The sequence below is a fragment of the Somniosus microcephalus genome, chromosome 1 (genome assembly GCF_052327205.1).
Source record: "Somniosus microcephalus isolate GS21.2 chromosome 1, FLI_Smic_1.0, whole genome shotgun sequence".
NCBI lineage: Eukaryota > Metazoa > Chordata > Chondrichthyes > Squaliformes > Somniosidae > Somniosus > Somniosus microcephalus.
Genome location: NC_140987.1, coordinates 437,171,634 through 437,189,102, shown reverse-complemented (window position 1 = coordinate 437,189,102; position 17,469 = coordinate 437,171,634). Strand labels below are relative to the sequence as shown.

The window sequence follows — 17,469 nt, the reverse complement described above, 5'->3', positions numbered from 1 at the left end:
TCGGAATCCCATGCGGGCCCACAGATAAACGGCCGGCGCGCTAGGTAAGTGCAGGTCGGGGGCTTGCACCCGCGGGAAGCTCCCGACCCGAATTTCTGGGCCATTATGTTTTTTCTTTTTTTTTTAAAAAAGTTCCTCCACCTCACACATCATTCCCACCTGTTTTCTCTTTCTCTCTGCGGGAACATAAGAACATAAGAAATAGGAGCAGGAATAGGCCACTTGGCCCCTCGAGCCTGCTCCACCATTCAATAAGATCATGGCTGATCTTGGGCTCAAAGCCACTTCCCTGCCTACTCCCCATAACCCTTCACTCCCTTATCTTGCAAAAATCTGTCTATCTCCACCTTAAATGTATTTAATGACCCAGCCTCCACGGTTCTCTGGGGCACAGAATTCCACAGATTTACGACCCTCTGAGAGAAGAAATTCCTCTTCATCTCAGTTCAAAAAGGGCGACCCTTTATTCTGAGACTGTGCCCCGAGTTCTAGATTTCCCTACGAGAGCAAACATCCTTTCTGCATCTACCTTGTCGAGCCCCCTCAGTATCTTATATGTTTCAATAAGATCACCTCTCATTCTTCTAAATTCCAATGAGTATAGGCCCAACCTACTCAACCTTTCTTCATAAGTCAAACCCCGTCATCTCAGGAATCAACCGAGTGAATCGTCTCTGAACTGCCTCCAATGCAAGTGGGAAACACAGTCCCCACTCAGTCTCCCCAATGACTTGAATAAATTCAGAAAGTCACTGTGTGTTGACACAGACACTAATACATTGCACCACTGGGCCACCTAGAAGTAAAAAAGAGCCACTGCAGCGTGAAAGTGCTTAACAAACAATTTCTTATGTTGCAATAATGTAATGCACAAAGTGGCATGATGCATTTCAACATGAGTTACATCAACTCATTACATTCTGATTAAATGTTCACCGTCAGATAATGTATAACTTTTTCTGATCTGGTGTTTTTTTACCGTTTTCAGATTCTCATTCTCTTCAAAGGATTTGGCTGCAATATTTTTTTTTAAAAAGGATAAAATCTGTGCCAGTGTTCTGTACCATTGCTCTTCACTGTTTAACATTAAACAACACACAAAGGCATAACTACATCATGGAAGTGAATGGACAGCGTTTCCAGGCTTAGATCATATATCACACAAACAGCAAAAGTTGTAGCTTCTGCCACCAGGCAGGTCATCAGATGTCGCCAGACATAGTCAGTAAATCCAGCCCTCACAACAGTGCTGCTAAACTTGGGCAACAGCGAGTCAAGGGTGTCAGCAGATATCCCCATCAGCCTCTGCAGAGACAGCCTTGCCCCGAACCCTTTTCCCCCCCCCACTTAATGCTTCGCAATCTCCGAACGCTGCACACTCAGTCCTCATCCAGCTCACCACTGGACGCTCCCGGCGAGTGTGTCACGGGAAATCGCAGGCAGAGTCCCTGATTTTCCATCCATTTAAAATCGACCACGGAAAATCATGGGCAGTGTGCCCTTGATCTTACTCCCAACAAACACCGCTTCCTGACGGGAGCACAAAACCAGCCTAGTGAAGAGTCTCCCCATCCATGCTTCCATCAGATCAGCACCCCCCCCCACTCCACCACATGTACCTTATACAGTACTGACACCCCATGTCTCTGCACTCAGTCACATGGTCTACAGATTTCTCTCCTGGGCCTGCCCTCAACTTGTCTACTCCACATTGTGCCTGCTCCTTATCTAGTCTCAGCACAGCAACATATCAAGCCTCAAACTAGGGTGCTGATTACCTACATCAAAAAAAGAGCCTCGTCTCCCAGTGCCTGCTGTCACATCTCCAATCTTTTGCATCGACCAACAATTCACCTTCCCTCCCAACGCTCACACGCTGCATCTCCTTCATAAACTTAATCATTAATGATGACTGGAAGAGGCATGCCGTTTACCCAACCTCCACCACAAAACTGTCCCTTTCCACTGTAGCTGAACGGCGCTGGTGTTCCGGTGTAGCAGCATACAAGACAGAAACAGGCCATTCAGCCCAACAGGTCCAGGTCGGTGTTCATGCTCCACACAAGCCTATTTCATCTCACCCTATCAACATATCCTTCTATCCCTTTCTCCCTCGTGTACTTGTCCAGCTAGCTTCCCCTTAATTGCATCTATACTATTCGCCTTAATCACTCCCTGTGGTAGCAAATCCCACATTCTAACCACTCGCTGGCTAAATAAGTTTCTCCTGAATTCCCTAGTGGATTTATAATTGATTTATAAAATCAATATTTAAAGTACAATTCAAGGATTATTTAAATCGCTAACTTCTCTTCCTAACTGAAAGCACGAGTGCCAGAGCTGGATCACTAAAGGCAAATAGTAAATTTCCCTGGATTTAAGTACCTGAAACAAGCAGGCCCTGCAAAGACTGGCAAAGTTTTATTCATTCTTAAGAAAAGATCAGCGGGTTTATTATACTTGTCCCTGTCGCAAGACTTTTTTTTTTAATCGTTCATGGGATGTGGGCGTCATTTATTGCCCATCCCCAGTTGTCCTTGAGAAGGCAAACAGTACATTATTGTGAAAAGGAAAATAAAAAGCACGAAGATCAAAGCAACGAACGGCGAGTGTTGTTAATAATCCCAATACATCCTCCCTAAAAATAAAGGCACGATCGCTTGCAGTTGCATCGTAAAAGCTCACTCTGATCACACAGTACTTACAATGACTCCGGGGTAATAGCCTCCCACTGAAACATTCAGGGTCCGTGTGGTCGCCGCCAAGCCCACAGTCAGAATTAACAGCGAGGCGATAAGAAGGGCACCGCTCACCAAGAGAGAAGCTTTCTTCCTTTTATTGAACAGCCCTGTAAAGACACAGCACGCCGTTACATTCTCTCTTTGCCATGATGTAGATTAAAGCAGTTGTGTTTCACCAACTCTGGTCTCGACTCCCATGTTTGCGCGGTATCTCAACAACATCCCCATTCAGGAACACTCCAAGCTCGCCTTTTAAAGCAGAGGCCAGCCGTGGCATTGATTTACTGCGTGTCACAGCAGACACACAAACACTCGGTGCATTATAGTGGGACACGGTGCATTAATAACAAATCCCTTGGTTTCACCTTGCAGCAAGTCTGCACTTACCTGCGGAATCGTGCAGGGTTAGTCCACTGGGTTGCTGAGTCAGTGGACGCTGCATTGCTCAATCGCTCACACTGTGCCTCGCCCGCCCCGGTGCCTTAGGCCGCCAGCAGTGCAGGGCGAGCATGCATGTTGCTTCGCCCACCCCCCAGATGTGTTTCTTTTTTTCTGGGGAGGCTGGAGATTGCCCAGTGCACGGTTCTATTCTCACCCCCCCCCAACTTTGCTCTTTTGCTCTCTGCCCGCACTGCTGTGCTGGCCTGCGCGCATGCGTCAGGGTCCCCTAGCATTGAACGAGTCCTTAAGCTTTCTGCGGCTGAGCTCCTGGGACTGTCACAGAGAGTTCACCGTCAAACCGGCACAAGTCTGGCGACGAGAGGCAAAAAAAAGGGGGGTGTTAATTGAAAGTGACAACATCTCCCTGCTGCTTTCCACCCCCTCTCCCCTCTTCTCTGGGTCCTTTCACTTGCAGGTGTAAGGGAATAAACTGCACTATTCTGCCCCCCTCCCACCATGACTATAATTACTGCCTTTAAATGAGATTTCATGTTTGCAATGTATCTCTTTAATTGGCTGCTTGATTATAAAATCAAAAAATTGACCCGACGCTTATGTTGCAATAATCCCTTTCCCTGTTAGTTTCAGCACATTGCAACACATAGGACACCAACCAGCGACCGACTGATTTATTGAGTGTGGGACAAGTCAAAATGTTAAATCGGAATCACAACACTTTATGGTGAGCCAGTTTACAAGAACAGTTGTTTTTGGGAATAAAGGCATATCCTTGCAACATAAGTAATCTAGAACACATGTACATTTAGAAAGCTTACTCCGGGTACCTTTAATACAGAAAAGGGATGTAGCGACCCACGGGATTTATACAAAATAAGATTTTTTTTTTAATGTTGCTCTCAGGATGTAGTTGCTCTGAGAAGACGGTGCTGGGCCTTCTTCTTGAACTGTTGCAGTCCTTGTGGCGATGGCGATGCTCCCATCACGTGTTAGTTCGGGAATTCCAGGATATTGACCCAGTTCAGCATGAAGGAACGGTGGCGTATGTCCAAGTCAGGATAATGTGTGGCTTAGAGGGGAACTTGGAGGTTACAATGTTCCCACAGCATTGTTGCTCTTGTCTTTGATCAGTGGAAGAGGTCGCAGGAGAAGGATGTGCTGTTGAAGTGACCTTGGCGAGTTGCTGCAGGGCATCCTGTAGATTTTACACACTGCAGTGAACTTTCTAAATGGAAATGTATTCTAGATTACTTAGGTTGCAGCGACTGCTTTTATTCTCAAATGTCCGTTCTTGTAATCTGACTCCACTGTAAACTGTTGTAATAATTCCAATACATTTTAACCTGCCCCACGATAAATAAATCAACCTGTCGCTGGTGGTGGAGGGTAGATATTGAGTCCAATGGCACAGGCATCAATCAATCAAACTGCTCTCTCCTGAATGCTGCTGGGATTTTTCAGTGTCATTGCAGCCACACACATCCAGGCCAGGGGTGAGTATTCCATCATAAAACATAAGAAATAGGAGCAGGAGTAGGTCATTTGGCCCCTCGGGCCTGCTCTGCCATTCAATAAGATCATGGCTGATCTGATCTTGGCCTCAACTCCACTTCCCTGCCCGCTCCCCATAACCCTTGACTCCCTTAGCGTTCAAAAATCTGTCTATCTCCACCTTAAATATATTCAATGACCCAGCCTCCACAGATTCACGACCCTCTGAGAGAAGAAATTCCTCCTCATTTCCGATTTAAATGGGTGCCCCCTTATTCTGAAATTATGCCCCCTAGTTCTAGATTCCCCCACGAGGGGAAACATCCTCTCTGCATCTACCCTGTCAAGCCCCTTCAGAATCTTATACATTTCAATAAGATCCCCTCTCATTCTTCTAAACTCCAATGAGTATAAGCCCAACCTGCTCAACCTTTCTTCATAAGACAACCCCTTCATCTCCGGAATCAACCTCGTCAACCTTCTCTGAGCTGCCTCCAATGCAAGTATATCCTTCCTTAAATAAGGAGACCAAAACTGTACGCAGTACTCCAGGTGTGGCCTCACCAACGCCCTGTACAATTGTAACAGGACTTCCCTACTTTTATACTCCATTCCCTTTGCAATAAAGGCCAACACTCTATTTACCTTCCTAATTACTTGCTGTACCTACATGCTAACTTTTTGTGATTCATGTACAAGGACCCCCAGATCCCTCTGTACCTCAGCATTTTGTAATCTCTCCCCATTTAAATAATAATTTGCTTTTTTGTTTTTCCTACCAAAGTGGATAACCTCACATTTTCCCACATTAAACTCCATCTGCCAGATTTTTGCCCACTCAGCCTATCTACATCCCTTTGGAGATTCTTTGCGTCCTCCACACAATTTGCTTTCCCTCCTATCTTTGTATCATATTCCTGACTTGAGCCTTGTTGATGGTGGAAAGGCTTTGAGGGGTCAGGAGGTGAGCCACTTGTCGCAGAATACCCAGCCTCTGCCCTACTCCTGTAGCCATGGCTGCAGTGTCCAGCGTCGCTAATGGTAACCTCCAAGATGTTGATACCCTGTAGCGGGGGAATTGGTAATGCTGTAAAAAGTCAGGGGATAATGGCTGGGCTTTCTCCTGTTCAAGATGGTCATTATCTGGCACCTGTGGCAATAATGACTACATTTCAAAAGTACTTCATTGGCTGTAAAGCACTTTGGGCTGTCCTGAGCTGATGAAAGGTGCTATATAAATGCAAGTTCTTTCTTTACCTGCCACTTGTCTGCTTGAGTCTGAATGTTGTCCAGTTTCTACTGTAGGTTGGCATGGGCTGCTTCATTATTGGAGGAATTGTGAATGGAGCTGAACACTATGGAGTCACCAGCGAACAGCCTACTTATGAATCTTTGCCAGCTGGAAAGTTATTAATGAAGCAACTGAAGATAATTGGGCTAAGGACACTTTCTTATGGTACTCCTACATTGATGTGCTGGTATCCTGAATTGATGATGATTGAGGAGAGAGAGATTATGCCATACAAGTCTGCTGCTGCTGGCCCATAGCGGCTCATAGATACTCCGTTTCAGGCTGCTAGGTCTATCCTTAGTTTGCCCCACTTAGCATGGTGGTAGTACTACACTACATGATGGAAGATGTCCTAATTGTGGAGACGAGACTTTGGCCTAGAAATTGGATTAGGCCTGAAAATGGGCCCTTAACCTTCTAAATTCTAGGGAATACAAACCTAATTTGTGTAATCTTTCCTCTTAATTTAACCCTTGGAGTCCGGGTATCATTCTGGTAAACCTACACTGCACTCCCTCCAAGGCCAGTATATCCTTCCTAAGGTGTGGTGCCCAGAACTGCTCACAATTTGAGTACCTACCCATTATCCCTACTCTCTGTTTCCTACCACTCAGCCAATTTCCTAACCAGGTCAATAATTTGCCTTCAATTCCATGGGCTTCAACCTTAGTTAACAGTCTCTTATGAGTGACTTTATCAAATGCCTTCTGGAAGTCCATGTAAATAACATCCATAGACATTCCCCTGTCCACTACTTTAGTCACCTCCTCAAAAAATTCAATCAGGTTTGTCAGGCATGACCTACCTTTCACAAATCCATGCTGGCTCTCACTGATCAACTGAAAATGTTCAAGGTGTTCAGTCACCCTATCCTTAATTATAGACTCTACTAGTACATACGAACAATGATGGACAGGTAAAGACCATTTGGTCCATCTAGCCTGTCCCACAAAATTGCGATACCTTGTGTATCACAACATATACGCTCCACCCCACCCGAAACCATGTGATCTCCTGGGAGAGGCAAAAAAAACAGATAAAAAACACAGGCCAATCAAGGGACCAACATTGCTCATGACCACCCTCTATTTCATAATATAATTGTAAACAATTTTTACCTTGATTTTGATATCCCTTGCAAGTTTCTTTTCATACTTCCTTCTTGTAGCTCTTATTATCTGTTTTGTGACCTTTTGCTGTTCTTTGTATCTTTCCCATTCGCCAGGATCTGTGCATTTTTTTGCATTTTTGTATGCTTTTTCTTTTAGTTTTATGCTGTCACTTACCTCTTTAGTTGTCCATGGCTATTTTTTTGCAAGTAGAGCTCTTGTCCCTCAGGGGTATAAACTGGTTCTGCATCACATTAAATTCTTTTTTGACTATCCCCCACCGATCATCTGTCATTTTACCCATTAACAGATTTGCCCAGTTTACTGTGGACAGTCTCTGTCTCTTCCCATTGAAGTTGGCCTTACCTAAATCTAGAATCTTAGTAGCTGTTTCACATTTCTCCAATTCAAACACTACGTTGAACTCGATCATGTTATGATCGCTATTAGATAAATGTTCACGCGCCATTAGGCTGTTAACTAAATCTTACTCATTACTAAATCTAATATGGCATGCCCCCTTGTTGCCTCTAGGATGTATTGTTGTAGAAAGCTATCCCGCACACTCAAGAAATTCATTACCTTTCTGACAGGTCTGCTTATCCCAATCTATATGAAAGTTAAAATCCCCCATTAAAACCACTCAGCCTTTGCTACACGCTTGTCTAATCTCTGCATTTATACAATCTAGCACTTCACAGCTGCTACCAGGGGGCCTATACACAACTCCCACTACAGTTTTAAATCCTTTCCTATTTGTTAATTCTACCCATAAAGTCTCCACTGCCTGCTTACCACTCGTTATATCCTCTCTTGTCATTGAAGAGATTTCATCCTTAATCACTAAGGCTACTCCTTCCCCTCTGCCATTTTCCCGATCTTTCCTGTAGACCTTATAACCTGGTATATTTAGTTCCCAGTCCTGACCTTCTTGCAGCCATGTCTCAGTAATGGCTACCATGTCATACTCTCCAAGTTGAATTTGTGCCTGCAGTTCATTCAATTTATTCCTTATACACCATTTGTTTGTATAAAGAACGCTTATTTGGGCCACACACCCTTGCCTGTCCTTCAGCTCTAATGTTTTACTCACATGTTTCTTATTTCTCTCTCCTGGTTTAATTACTTTACATCTTTTAGTTTTCCCTTTGCCTGTAGTGCCTAAAGCACAATTTCTGACTGTTACTCTACTCTCTTCCCTTTTGTTTGTTTTTGAACTATTATTTGTACTACTGAACGCAGAGCAGGAGGAAGGCGGCAGACAGGAGGCGGCCAAGCCATTATACAGAACCTCAGCGACCTGGAGGAGTCTGTCCCTGACATAATTGGAGGGGCAGTGACGGAGGCCGTGGCAACAGGAGAAGATGAAGCCGTTGCTGATAATAACGGTATGCTTATACCTAATCCTTCTTCTCACATCCCACTTCCCCCCTCATCCCACAATCTCTTCTCACTTACAAGCTGCTGATGGAGTATGCATGGATATCTTGCTTGCGCCCCCCCCCTTCACCACAACCCGACCCTTGTGCCTTTCTGCTTTCAGAGACCCAAGAAGTGCCACCAGCACAGCCTATCCCTGAAGTTGTGAAGGAGAGCGAAGGAGAAGACACACCGTCACTGCATCTGACACTTGCAGACACAGCTCAGAAAATGGCACTGCGGGGGCTTTAGAAGGTAGTATAGAGGCGGGATCTGCACAGGGTGAGGCACTGGGCACGAGTTGCTGCAGCAAGGCCAGGGGTAAGGGTAGCTCGGGCGCCAGCTCCCCGGAGAGCGAGTTCGCACACGAGTTCTGCTGCACACAACTCAGATGATGACCTCGATGGGGCGGCCTTCAGAAGCAGGGTGATGGGCATGCACATGCAAATGCTAAGTGCAATGGAAAGCCTGCCAGAGAGCTTCTTGTCAATGCCAAGAAGCATTGAGGTGTCCAGCTCCAACATTGGACAGGGCTTTGTGCAGAGCTTGAAGCCCATGATTTTAAAGATGGATATGTTGGACAACTTCAGGAGAGACCTTGTGGACTCAGCCACAATGCTGCGCGTGATGGGCGATGTCACGGCTTCCATTACAGCACAGGCGGAAGTAACCCAATGTTTCAATGCTGCAGTGGAACCGCAGACTGCTCTCCTGCAGTCTCAGCTTTCTGCCACACAAGCTCAGGCTGCTGCCATTGTGGCTGGGTTTACCACTGTCGACCGGGGTTTACAGGGTGTCACCGCAGCCCAACAATCTATCCTCCAACAGATTGCTAGGATTGCTGAGGCACCATCCCGGGGGAGTGGCGGTGGGTCTGTGGAGCAAGAATCTGCAGTCCTCTCTCAGGATGACAGCATTCCTACTCCCACCACTGCCACTCCGCCATTGCCCTTGCTGCCATTGCCCTTGCCACTGCCTATCAGCCAGCCAGCCCAGACTGCTACCTCCCATGCCGAGGTGGTGCAGTCTACAGCCGGGCATTCTAGGTCCCCAGCTAGTCGAGGTCATCCTGCAAGGCCATCCGTAGTCTCCCCACTGAAAGACAGTAGCCTTCCACCAGCCATGCTGCAGCCACTGGGGCAGCACTACGTAGGAGCACCAGAGCAGGTAAAGGCACACGAACGACAGGCACTAAGAGAAAGCACAAGGGTGATTAGTTGATATTGTAATGTTGATTGAATTCTGATAAATGTATGTTTTATGTTTGGAATGTATGTCTTATATTTCAGCTTTGTGCCCAGGAAGATGCTGTGATATTCTGTAACAGAGGGATGGTATGATGGGGATGTGGTGAGCAATGGGGATCTGGGGTTTCATTCACTGGAATCGGAGTCTGATGAGGCGTTCTCAGACAGCCCGTCTGGAGCGGGGATTTGCTGCCTGCCTCCTCCCTCATCCTCATTCTCGTCCTCATCCTTTTCCTCTTCTTCCTCTCCCTCCTCCTCCTCCTGAGGTTGTCCCACAATACCTGGTGGCAAGGGCTGCGCCCTCATGATGGCCAAGTTGTGGAGGATGCAGCAGACCACCAGGAAATGGGACATCCTCCCCGGCGAGTACTGGAGGGCTCCTCCCAAGCGGTCAAGGCAGCGGAACCATTGCTTGAGCACCCCGATATTCTGCTCGAGGATGTTCCTGGTGGCAGCGTGGCTGTCATTATATGAGTGCTGGGCACAAGTGGTGGGGTTATGGAGGGGAGTCATCAGCCAGGTGCAGAGCGGATAGCCCCTGTCTCCGAGCAGCCTCGAGTTTGACGTGGTGGCTGGAAGATTGCTGGCACAACAGACTGACATAGGATGAAGGCACCATGACTGCTGCCAGGATAGTGGGCATTCACCATCATGATCCGCTGGGCATGGTCGCACAACAATTAGTGACCTCAATGGGGCGGCCTTCAGAAGAAGGGTGATGGGCATGCACATGGAAATGCACAACATTAAGTGATTGCAAGCCTTTGCAGTTACACAAGATCTCAGGATTGGTATACAGTGCCCGCAAAGCCAAGTGTGTGCAGTCGATGGCGCCCTGCACCATGGGGAAGCCCGCTATCCTGCCAAAGCCACATGTGCGCTCGTTCTGCTTCTCTCTGTTCAGAGAGGAGACAATGTAGTTCCTTCTCCTGGAGTAGGAAGCCTCTGTGACCTCCCGGATGCAGCGATGGACAGCGAACTGGGAGATGTTAGCTATGTCTCCTGCTGCAGACTGGAAGGATCTGCTGGTGAAGAAATTGAGGGCCACGGTGACCTTGAGGGTCACTGGGAGAGCTGTGTTCACCCTGCTCTCAGGCTGCAGGTCTGGTTGCAGGAGGTGGCAGAGTTCTGTCACCACCTCCTTGCTGGAGCGGAGCCTCCTAATACACTGCTCCTCGCTTAATTGGAGGTAGGAAAAGTGCTCTCTGAAGACCTTAGGTGGATATGGCCTCCTGTTGAGAGCCTTCCTGACCCTCCTCCTCCTCCTCCCTCTGCGCGTATCTTCTCTCCTTCGCTGCCTCTGCTCCCTCTCCCGAAGATACTCAAGCGTGAGGGGGACTGCAAGTAGAGCCCCCATGACTGTGAGCAAGTGTTGTGAGTAGAAGCCTTTAAATGAGAATAAAGGTGTTCTCCACTTGCACCAACACTCCCTGTCACCTCAGGCAACTTTAAACAAGTTTAGAAAGCTGCAAGAGTTGCAGAAAGTTACACAGAGCCAGTCAAACTGAGAAACCATGTCAGCTGCAAGTTGTTGCTGATGACCCCTTTAAATAGCACTGCTGGAGGCTCCTTCCTGCTGCTGAACACTTGGTCAGCTGGTCGTGATTAAGAGAGGGTGGTAACGGTGAAAATGGCAGATCATGCGTCAAGTGAGCGTTGCACACTCATTGACGTCACGATCTGCCTCATTTTCATTTCTGCAGCGAGCGCCGGCAGTGGCAGCACTGCCGACCTGCCCAAAATGGTGGCCGCCATGCGATCTGCCAGAAGTGGGTGGCTGCCATTTTATCTTCAAAATGGGCCTTAACGGCTGGCGCTAAACCCCCAAATTTCTAGGCCAAAGTCTTCATAAGGACTAATCAGTGGTTACTCATACCAGTGCTAATGTGGACATCTGCGAAAAATAAGTTGGTGAGGATGAGGTCAAGTGTTATTCTCTTATGTTGGTTCATTTACCACCTGACGCAGCCCCAGTCTAGCAGCTATGTTCTTCAGGACTCTGCAAGCTCAGTAATTGACAGCACTACCAAGATACTCTTAGTGTTGGACATTGAACATTCTATGCCTTTGCTTCGTCCAAGTGATGTTCAACATGGAGAAGTACTGATCCATGAGTTGAGGGAGGGTGGCAGGTGGCGATCAGCAGGATCATCACCTGCCACCCTTAACCTTGCTGGACTTAAAGGTGTGAGATTTTATGAGGTCCAGAGCTAATGTTGAGGACTCCCAGGACAATGCTCACCTGACATTATACTACTATGCTCCCTGCATCCGGTGGGTCTATCCTGCTGGTTGCACAGGAAGTACCCAGAGATGGTGATGGAGGAGTCTTGGATGTTGCTTAACTAGTCTGTGGGATTGTTCTCTCAACTTGGGCACTAGCCCCCAGACGTTAGTAAGTGGGATTTTGCAGGGTTGACTAGGTTGAGATTCCCTAAGTTTTGCCTGGTTAGCTGCCAATGAACTTGCCCAATTATTTCCTGATTTTTGTGCTTTGTAGTGATTGTGTATAACTGAGCGGCTTCAGAGGACATTAAAAGCCAACCACATAGTGTGGGACTGGAGTCATGTGTAGACCAGACCAGGTAGTCATGTCAGGTTCCGTTCCCTGAAGGACATTAGTGAACAAGTTGTGTTTATACATCAACATGGCAGCTTTCACAGTTACTTTTATTGAACCAGCTCATAAATTATCAGATCTATAAAATTCAGTTTCACAACTTGCCATAGTGAGATTTGGAATCAGAACCTTTGGGTTTCTAATCCAGTACCATAACCACTACACTACTGTGCCCTACCAATAATGTGTGTGCAGCATCCAAAATCAGGAGATGCGGCACTGCCAAGCCACTTTTTGTGGTGGACATTGAAGTCGCCCACACACAGTACATTCTATGCTCTTGCTTCCCTCAGAGCCGCCTCCAAGTGATGTCCAATATGGAGAAGCACTGATTCATCAGTTGCTCGCTGAAATTTCTTGCATTTTCTCTGCAATGATGATCTCAGATTACTCTTCAGGCTGGAAAGTTTGTGTTGCCTTTTACTAGTTTGAGTGAGGCTATCTGTCTGCCTCCGATTGAAACAATCTACAGGTTGTTTCAATCTGTGGAGAATCACCAGCGCCAGATTTAGTGCTATTCTCAAACAGCCCCAGTCCCAATCATGTCAAATGACATGGGCATCAGTACATCTACTGTCAATATAATGCTATGGTGTGGAGATGCCGGAGTTGGACTGGGGTGGACAAATGTAAGAAGTCACACAACACCAGGTTATAGTCCAACAGCTTTATTTGAAATCACAAGCTTTCGGAGCGCTGCTCCTTCGTCAGGTAATGCTAACCAGCAAAACAAGCCCCCTGTCTCATTTCAGCTGTAATTGTACCCCAAAATGGTAAACCATAACCCTGTGCACCATTCCATTAAATAATCACTTGGAAACAAAATAAAATCACTATCCTAAACTAGAATAGGATGATTATTCAGTTAATGGTGTCATGCTCAACAATTGCAACTTCCACACATCCTTAGTTGTGCCACTTGAGTCAGCCAATGACAGTCACCAGGAGTTCCATTTCATAGAATGAAAGGCCTTCACCAGATCACCAATGGCTCCATAAAATGATCCGTTAAACATCCTTTATTTTTCTGTCAGTTGATTGATTACAAAAATTGAGCAGCCTGGCATGAAGCTGAACTGTTGTTGGGGCAGGAGATATTGTATAATTCTGCTGATTTCACCTGATGCAAAAACATTGTTGGGGACAGATAATAGTGAGATACTACCATATAGAGAACAATTGAAGTAGTCTCCTTTGAGCTTCCAAAAGGGGACCGTTATTGCTATTGTCAGTTGTAGAGTTCAGTTTACCTGCTGTATTGCATTCAAAAGTTAATGTAATTTATTCATTGTGTTCTGAACACTAAGTTTAACCATATCCTGAGTAATATCATATCTTGTGTAACTGTAACTGTGGCTCGCTATCTCTTCTGATCCTCCTTGACCCCTATCCTGTCTTCAACAATGTCTCCATCCTCCTCCAATGTCTCTCCTTCACTGTCCAACTGCAAGACACTGTTATCTCCTGGTTTCACTCCCACCTGACACAATATAGGCGCTACATTGCTGTCAATGGGTTCTCCTTCTCTGCGTGGATTGTCACCTTTGATGTAGCCCAGGGGGTCCATCCTGAGTTCCCTCCTGTTTACTATCTATAGGCCACTCACTCTATCTCTTCTCCCCACCAATAAATGATTTCATCTTGAGGCTCAAATTATCTAAGGTTCTTACAGCCAATCAGCCTGCTTGAGCCATTCACAAGCTTCAGTTCATTCAAAAATGCTGTAGCCATTGTCCTCAACCACACAAAGTCCCGCACTTCATACCTTCACCTTCTCAATTTCAAAATTTCCCAGCCTCATTTTCAAACCCATCCCTGGTGTCACCCTTTCTATCTTAGGGATCTTTTCCTGCCTCCTGACAACTCACACATCCTCCTCCACTCCCTGAGTACTGGGCTTCTCCTTGTCACCCATTCCCTCCGCTCTACCACTGGTGACACTGCACTTTAGCTGCTGCTCTCCTGCCCTCTCGAGTTCCTTGCTCAGTTCCCTTCCCTCTACCTCCATGCCTTCTTATAAAAGCCATGCCTTTGGTCCCAACCCACTAACCATCTCTATTTTTCTCTTTTCCTCTCTTGCTTGAGATCCACTGTTTTGCCCTTGCAATGTTAAGCTTTAAAACATCTTCCTGCATTGAAAAAGTACTATAAGGCAATAAGAGTAAGGAAGTCTGATGCGCCATCAATTACTCAAAAGACTGAGGTTGAGCGAGTAACAATCAGGCTTTTATTAACTAAAGAATGAAGGTCTTGTCTCGAGTGGTCGACCCGTCCAGAATACTAAGGGACTGGGAGGTAGTCACTTATATACCTGGAATAGTGGGAGGAGTCAGCCGAGGCATGTCCAGACCTGTACCGAGTGGAATACACATACACATACAGACAGGTATAACAGTGGTTTACCACATTCACCCCTTGTTTAAAAATGAGTCCGGCGGGGTGAAGTGTATTTAAAAGTTCGTGTATTGGAGTCTCTCCGGAGGTCTTGTCTGCCGCTGTGATCGACGTGGCGACGGCAGGGGTGGTGGAGCTTCCGGCGTCGCGTCCCGTGTCGCGTCCCGTGTAGGCTGGGGCCCTGGAGTGTAGTCCTCGTGGGTGACGGTCCAAGGCGAGCCGGCTGCTGGGGTTGGATATCGGGTCGTGGGGGGGGGTGGTAATGGGTAGTGGGTTACAGCGGTCCCCGAGGGTGCGAGGAGGTCTCGTATGGAGACTGTGTCGTAGTGGGTTACAGCGGTCCCCGAGGGTGCGAGGTCTTGTATGGAGACTGTCCTCCCGCCCATCCGGGTACGCAATGTAAGCGTACTGGGGGTTGGCGTGGAGGAGGTCGACCCTCTCGACCAGGGGGTCCGTTTTATTGGCCCTCACGTGTCTTCTCAGTAGTACCGGCCCTGGGGACGTCAGCCATGGCGGTAACGATGTCCCCGATGTGGACTTCCTTGGGAAGACAAACATTTTCTCGTGAGGGGTGGCATTGGTGGCAGTGCAGAGCAGTGACCGAATCGAGTGGAGCGCATCGGGGAGCACCTCCTGCCAGCGGGAGGTCGGAAGGCCCCTAGACTTTAAGGCTAGTAGGGCGGCCTTCCAAACTGTTGCATTCTCTCTTTCCACCTGTCCGTTCCCCCGGGGGTTGTAACTGGTGGTCCTGCTTGTGGCTATACCCCTAGCGAGCAGGTACTGGCGGAGTTCGTCGCTCATAAACGATGAGCCCCGGTCGCTATGGATATAGCTGGGGAAACCGAACAGGGTGAAGAGGCTGTTCAGAGATTTAATGACCGTGGCACTGGTCATGTCCGGGCAGGGGATAGCGAACGGGAAACGGGAGTACTCGTCAATGATGTTGAGGAAGTACACATTGCGGTCGGAGGAGGGGAGAGGCCCTTTAAAATCAACGCTCAGGCGTTCGAAAGGGCGAGTGGCTTTTATCAGGTGGGCTCTGTCTGGTCTATAAAAGTGCGGTTTGCACTCAGCGCAGATTTGGCAGTTCTTGGTCATGGTCCTGACCTCCTCGATGGAGTAAGGCAGGTTGCGGGCCTTGATGAAGTGGAAGAACCTGGTGACCCCCGGGTGGCAGAGGTCATTGTGGAGGGCCCTCAGCCTATCGATCTGCGCGCTGGCGCAGGTGCCACGCGATAGGGCATCTGGGGGTTCATTGAGCTTCCCAGGCATTAAATCTCTGAACAGCCTCTTCACCCTGTTCGGTTTCCCCAGCTATATCCATAGCGACCGGGGCTCATCGTTTATGAGCGACGAACTCCGCCAGTACCTGCTCGCTAGGGGTATAGCCACAAGCAGGACCACCAGTTACAACCCCCGGGGGAACGGACAGGTGGAAAGAGAGAATGCAACAGTTTGGAAGGCCGCCCTACTAGCCTTAAAGTCTAGGGGCCTTCCGACCTCCCGCTGGCAGGAGGTGCTCCCCGATGCGCTCCACTCGATTCGGTCACTGCTCTGCACTGCCACCAATGCCACCCCTCACGAGAAAATGTTTGTCTTCCCAAGGAAGTCCACATCGGGGACATCGTTACCGCCATGGCTGACGTCCCCAGGGCCGGTACTACTGAGAAGACACGTGAGGGCCAATAAAACGGACCCCCTGGTCGAGAGGGTCGACCTCCTCCACGCCAACCCCCAGTACGCTTACATTGCGTACCCGGATGGGCGGGAGGACAGTCTCCATACAAGACCTCGCACCCTCGGGGACTGCTGTAACCCACTACGACACAGTCTCCATACGAGACCTCCTCGCACCCTCGGGGACCGCTGTAACCCGCTACCCATTACCACCCCCCCCACGACCCGATATCCAACCCCAGCAGCCGGCTCGCCTTGGACCGTCACCCACGAGGACTACACTCCAGGGCCCCAGCCTACACGGGACGCGACACGGGACGCGACGCCGGAAGCTCCACCACCCCTGCCGTCGCCACGTCGATCACAGCGGCAGACAAGACCTCCGGAGAGACTCCAATACACGAACTTTTAAATACACTTCACCCCGCCGGACTCATTTTTAAACAAGGGGTGAATGTGGTAAACCACTGTTATACCTGTCTGTATGTGTATGTGTATTCCACTCGGTACAGGTCTGGACATGCCTCGGCTGACTCCTCCCACTATTCCAGGTATATAAGTGACTACCTCCCAGTCCCTTACAAGATCTCGTAATTGTAGGTGGAAAGTTCGATTCGCCACCTCAAGATCTTGTCATTTTTGATTTTGCCCCTCTGCTTGTTGTTGAACATAAAAGCAACTGAACGCTGGTCAGTGAGCAGGGTAAATCGTTTTCCGGCCAGGTAGTGCCTCCAATGACGCACAGCCTCCACAATAGCCTGGGCCTCCTTCTCGACCGCGGAGTGTCTGGTCTCCGGGCCCTGGAGGGTTCGTGAGAAGAATGCCACAGGTCTCCCCGCCTGATTAAGGGTGGCGGCCAGAGCGAAGTCGGACGCATCGCTTTCCACCTGGAAGGGGATGGATTCGTCCACTGCGTGCATGGTGGCTTTGGCAATGTCCTCCTTGATACGGTGGAAGGCCGAGCGGGCCTCTGCCATCAGGGGAAAAGAGGTGGTTTTGATCAGCGGACGGGCTTTGTCTGCATAGTAGGGGACCCACTGAGCGTAGTAGGAAAAAAACCCTAGGCACCTCTTCAGAGCTT

General features: G+C 48.3%; 1 protein-coding gene across 1 annotated transcript in view; it reads right to left on the bottom strand.

Moving 5' to 3' along the window:
- The window catches only part of tmem255a (transmembrane protein 255A), a 97,275-nt gene extending 93,685 nt beyond the window's left edge, over positions 1–3,590 (bottom strand). Inside the window, exons 1-2 of the mRNA XM_086000999.1 lie at positions 3,129–3,590; positions 2,706–2,848 (exon numbers count right to left, since the gene is read on the bottom strand). Of these exons, the coding sequence (XP_085857125.1) occupies positions 2,706–2,848; positions 3,129–3,183 (198 nt within the window). The 5' untranslated portion in view covers positions 3,184–3,590. The remainder of the gene's footprint in view (positions 1–2,705; positions 2,849–3,128) is intronic.
- Between the last annotated feature and the right edge of the window lie 13,879 nt (positions 3,591–17,469).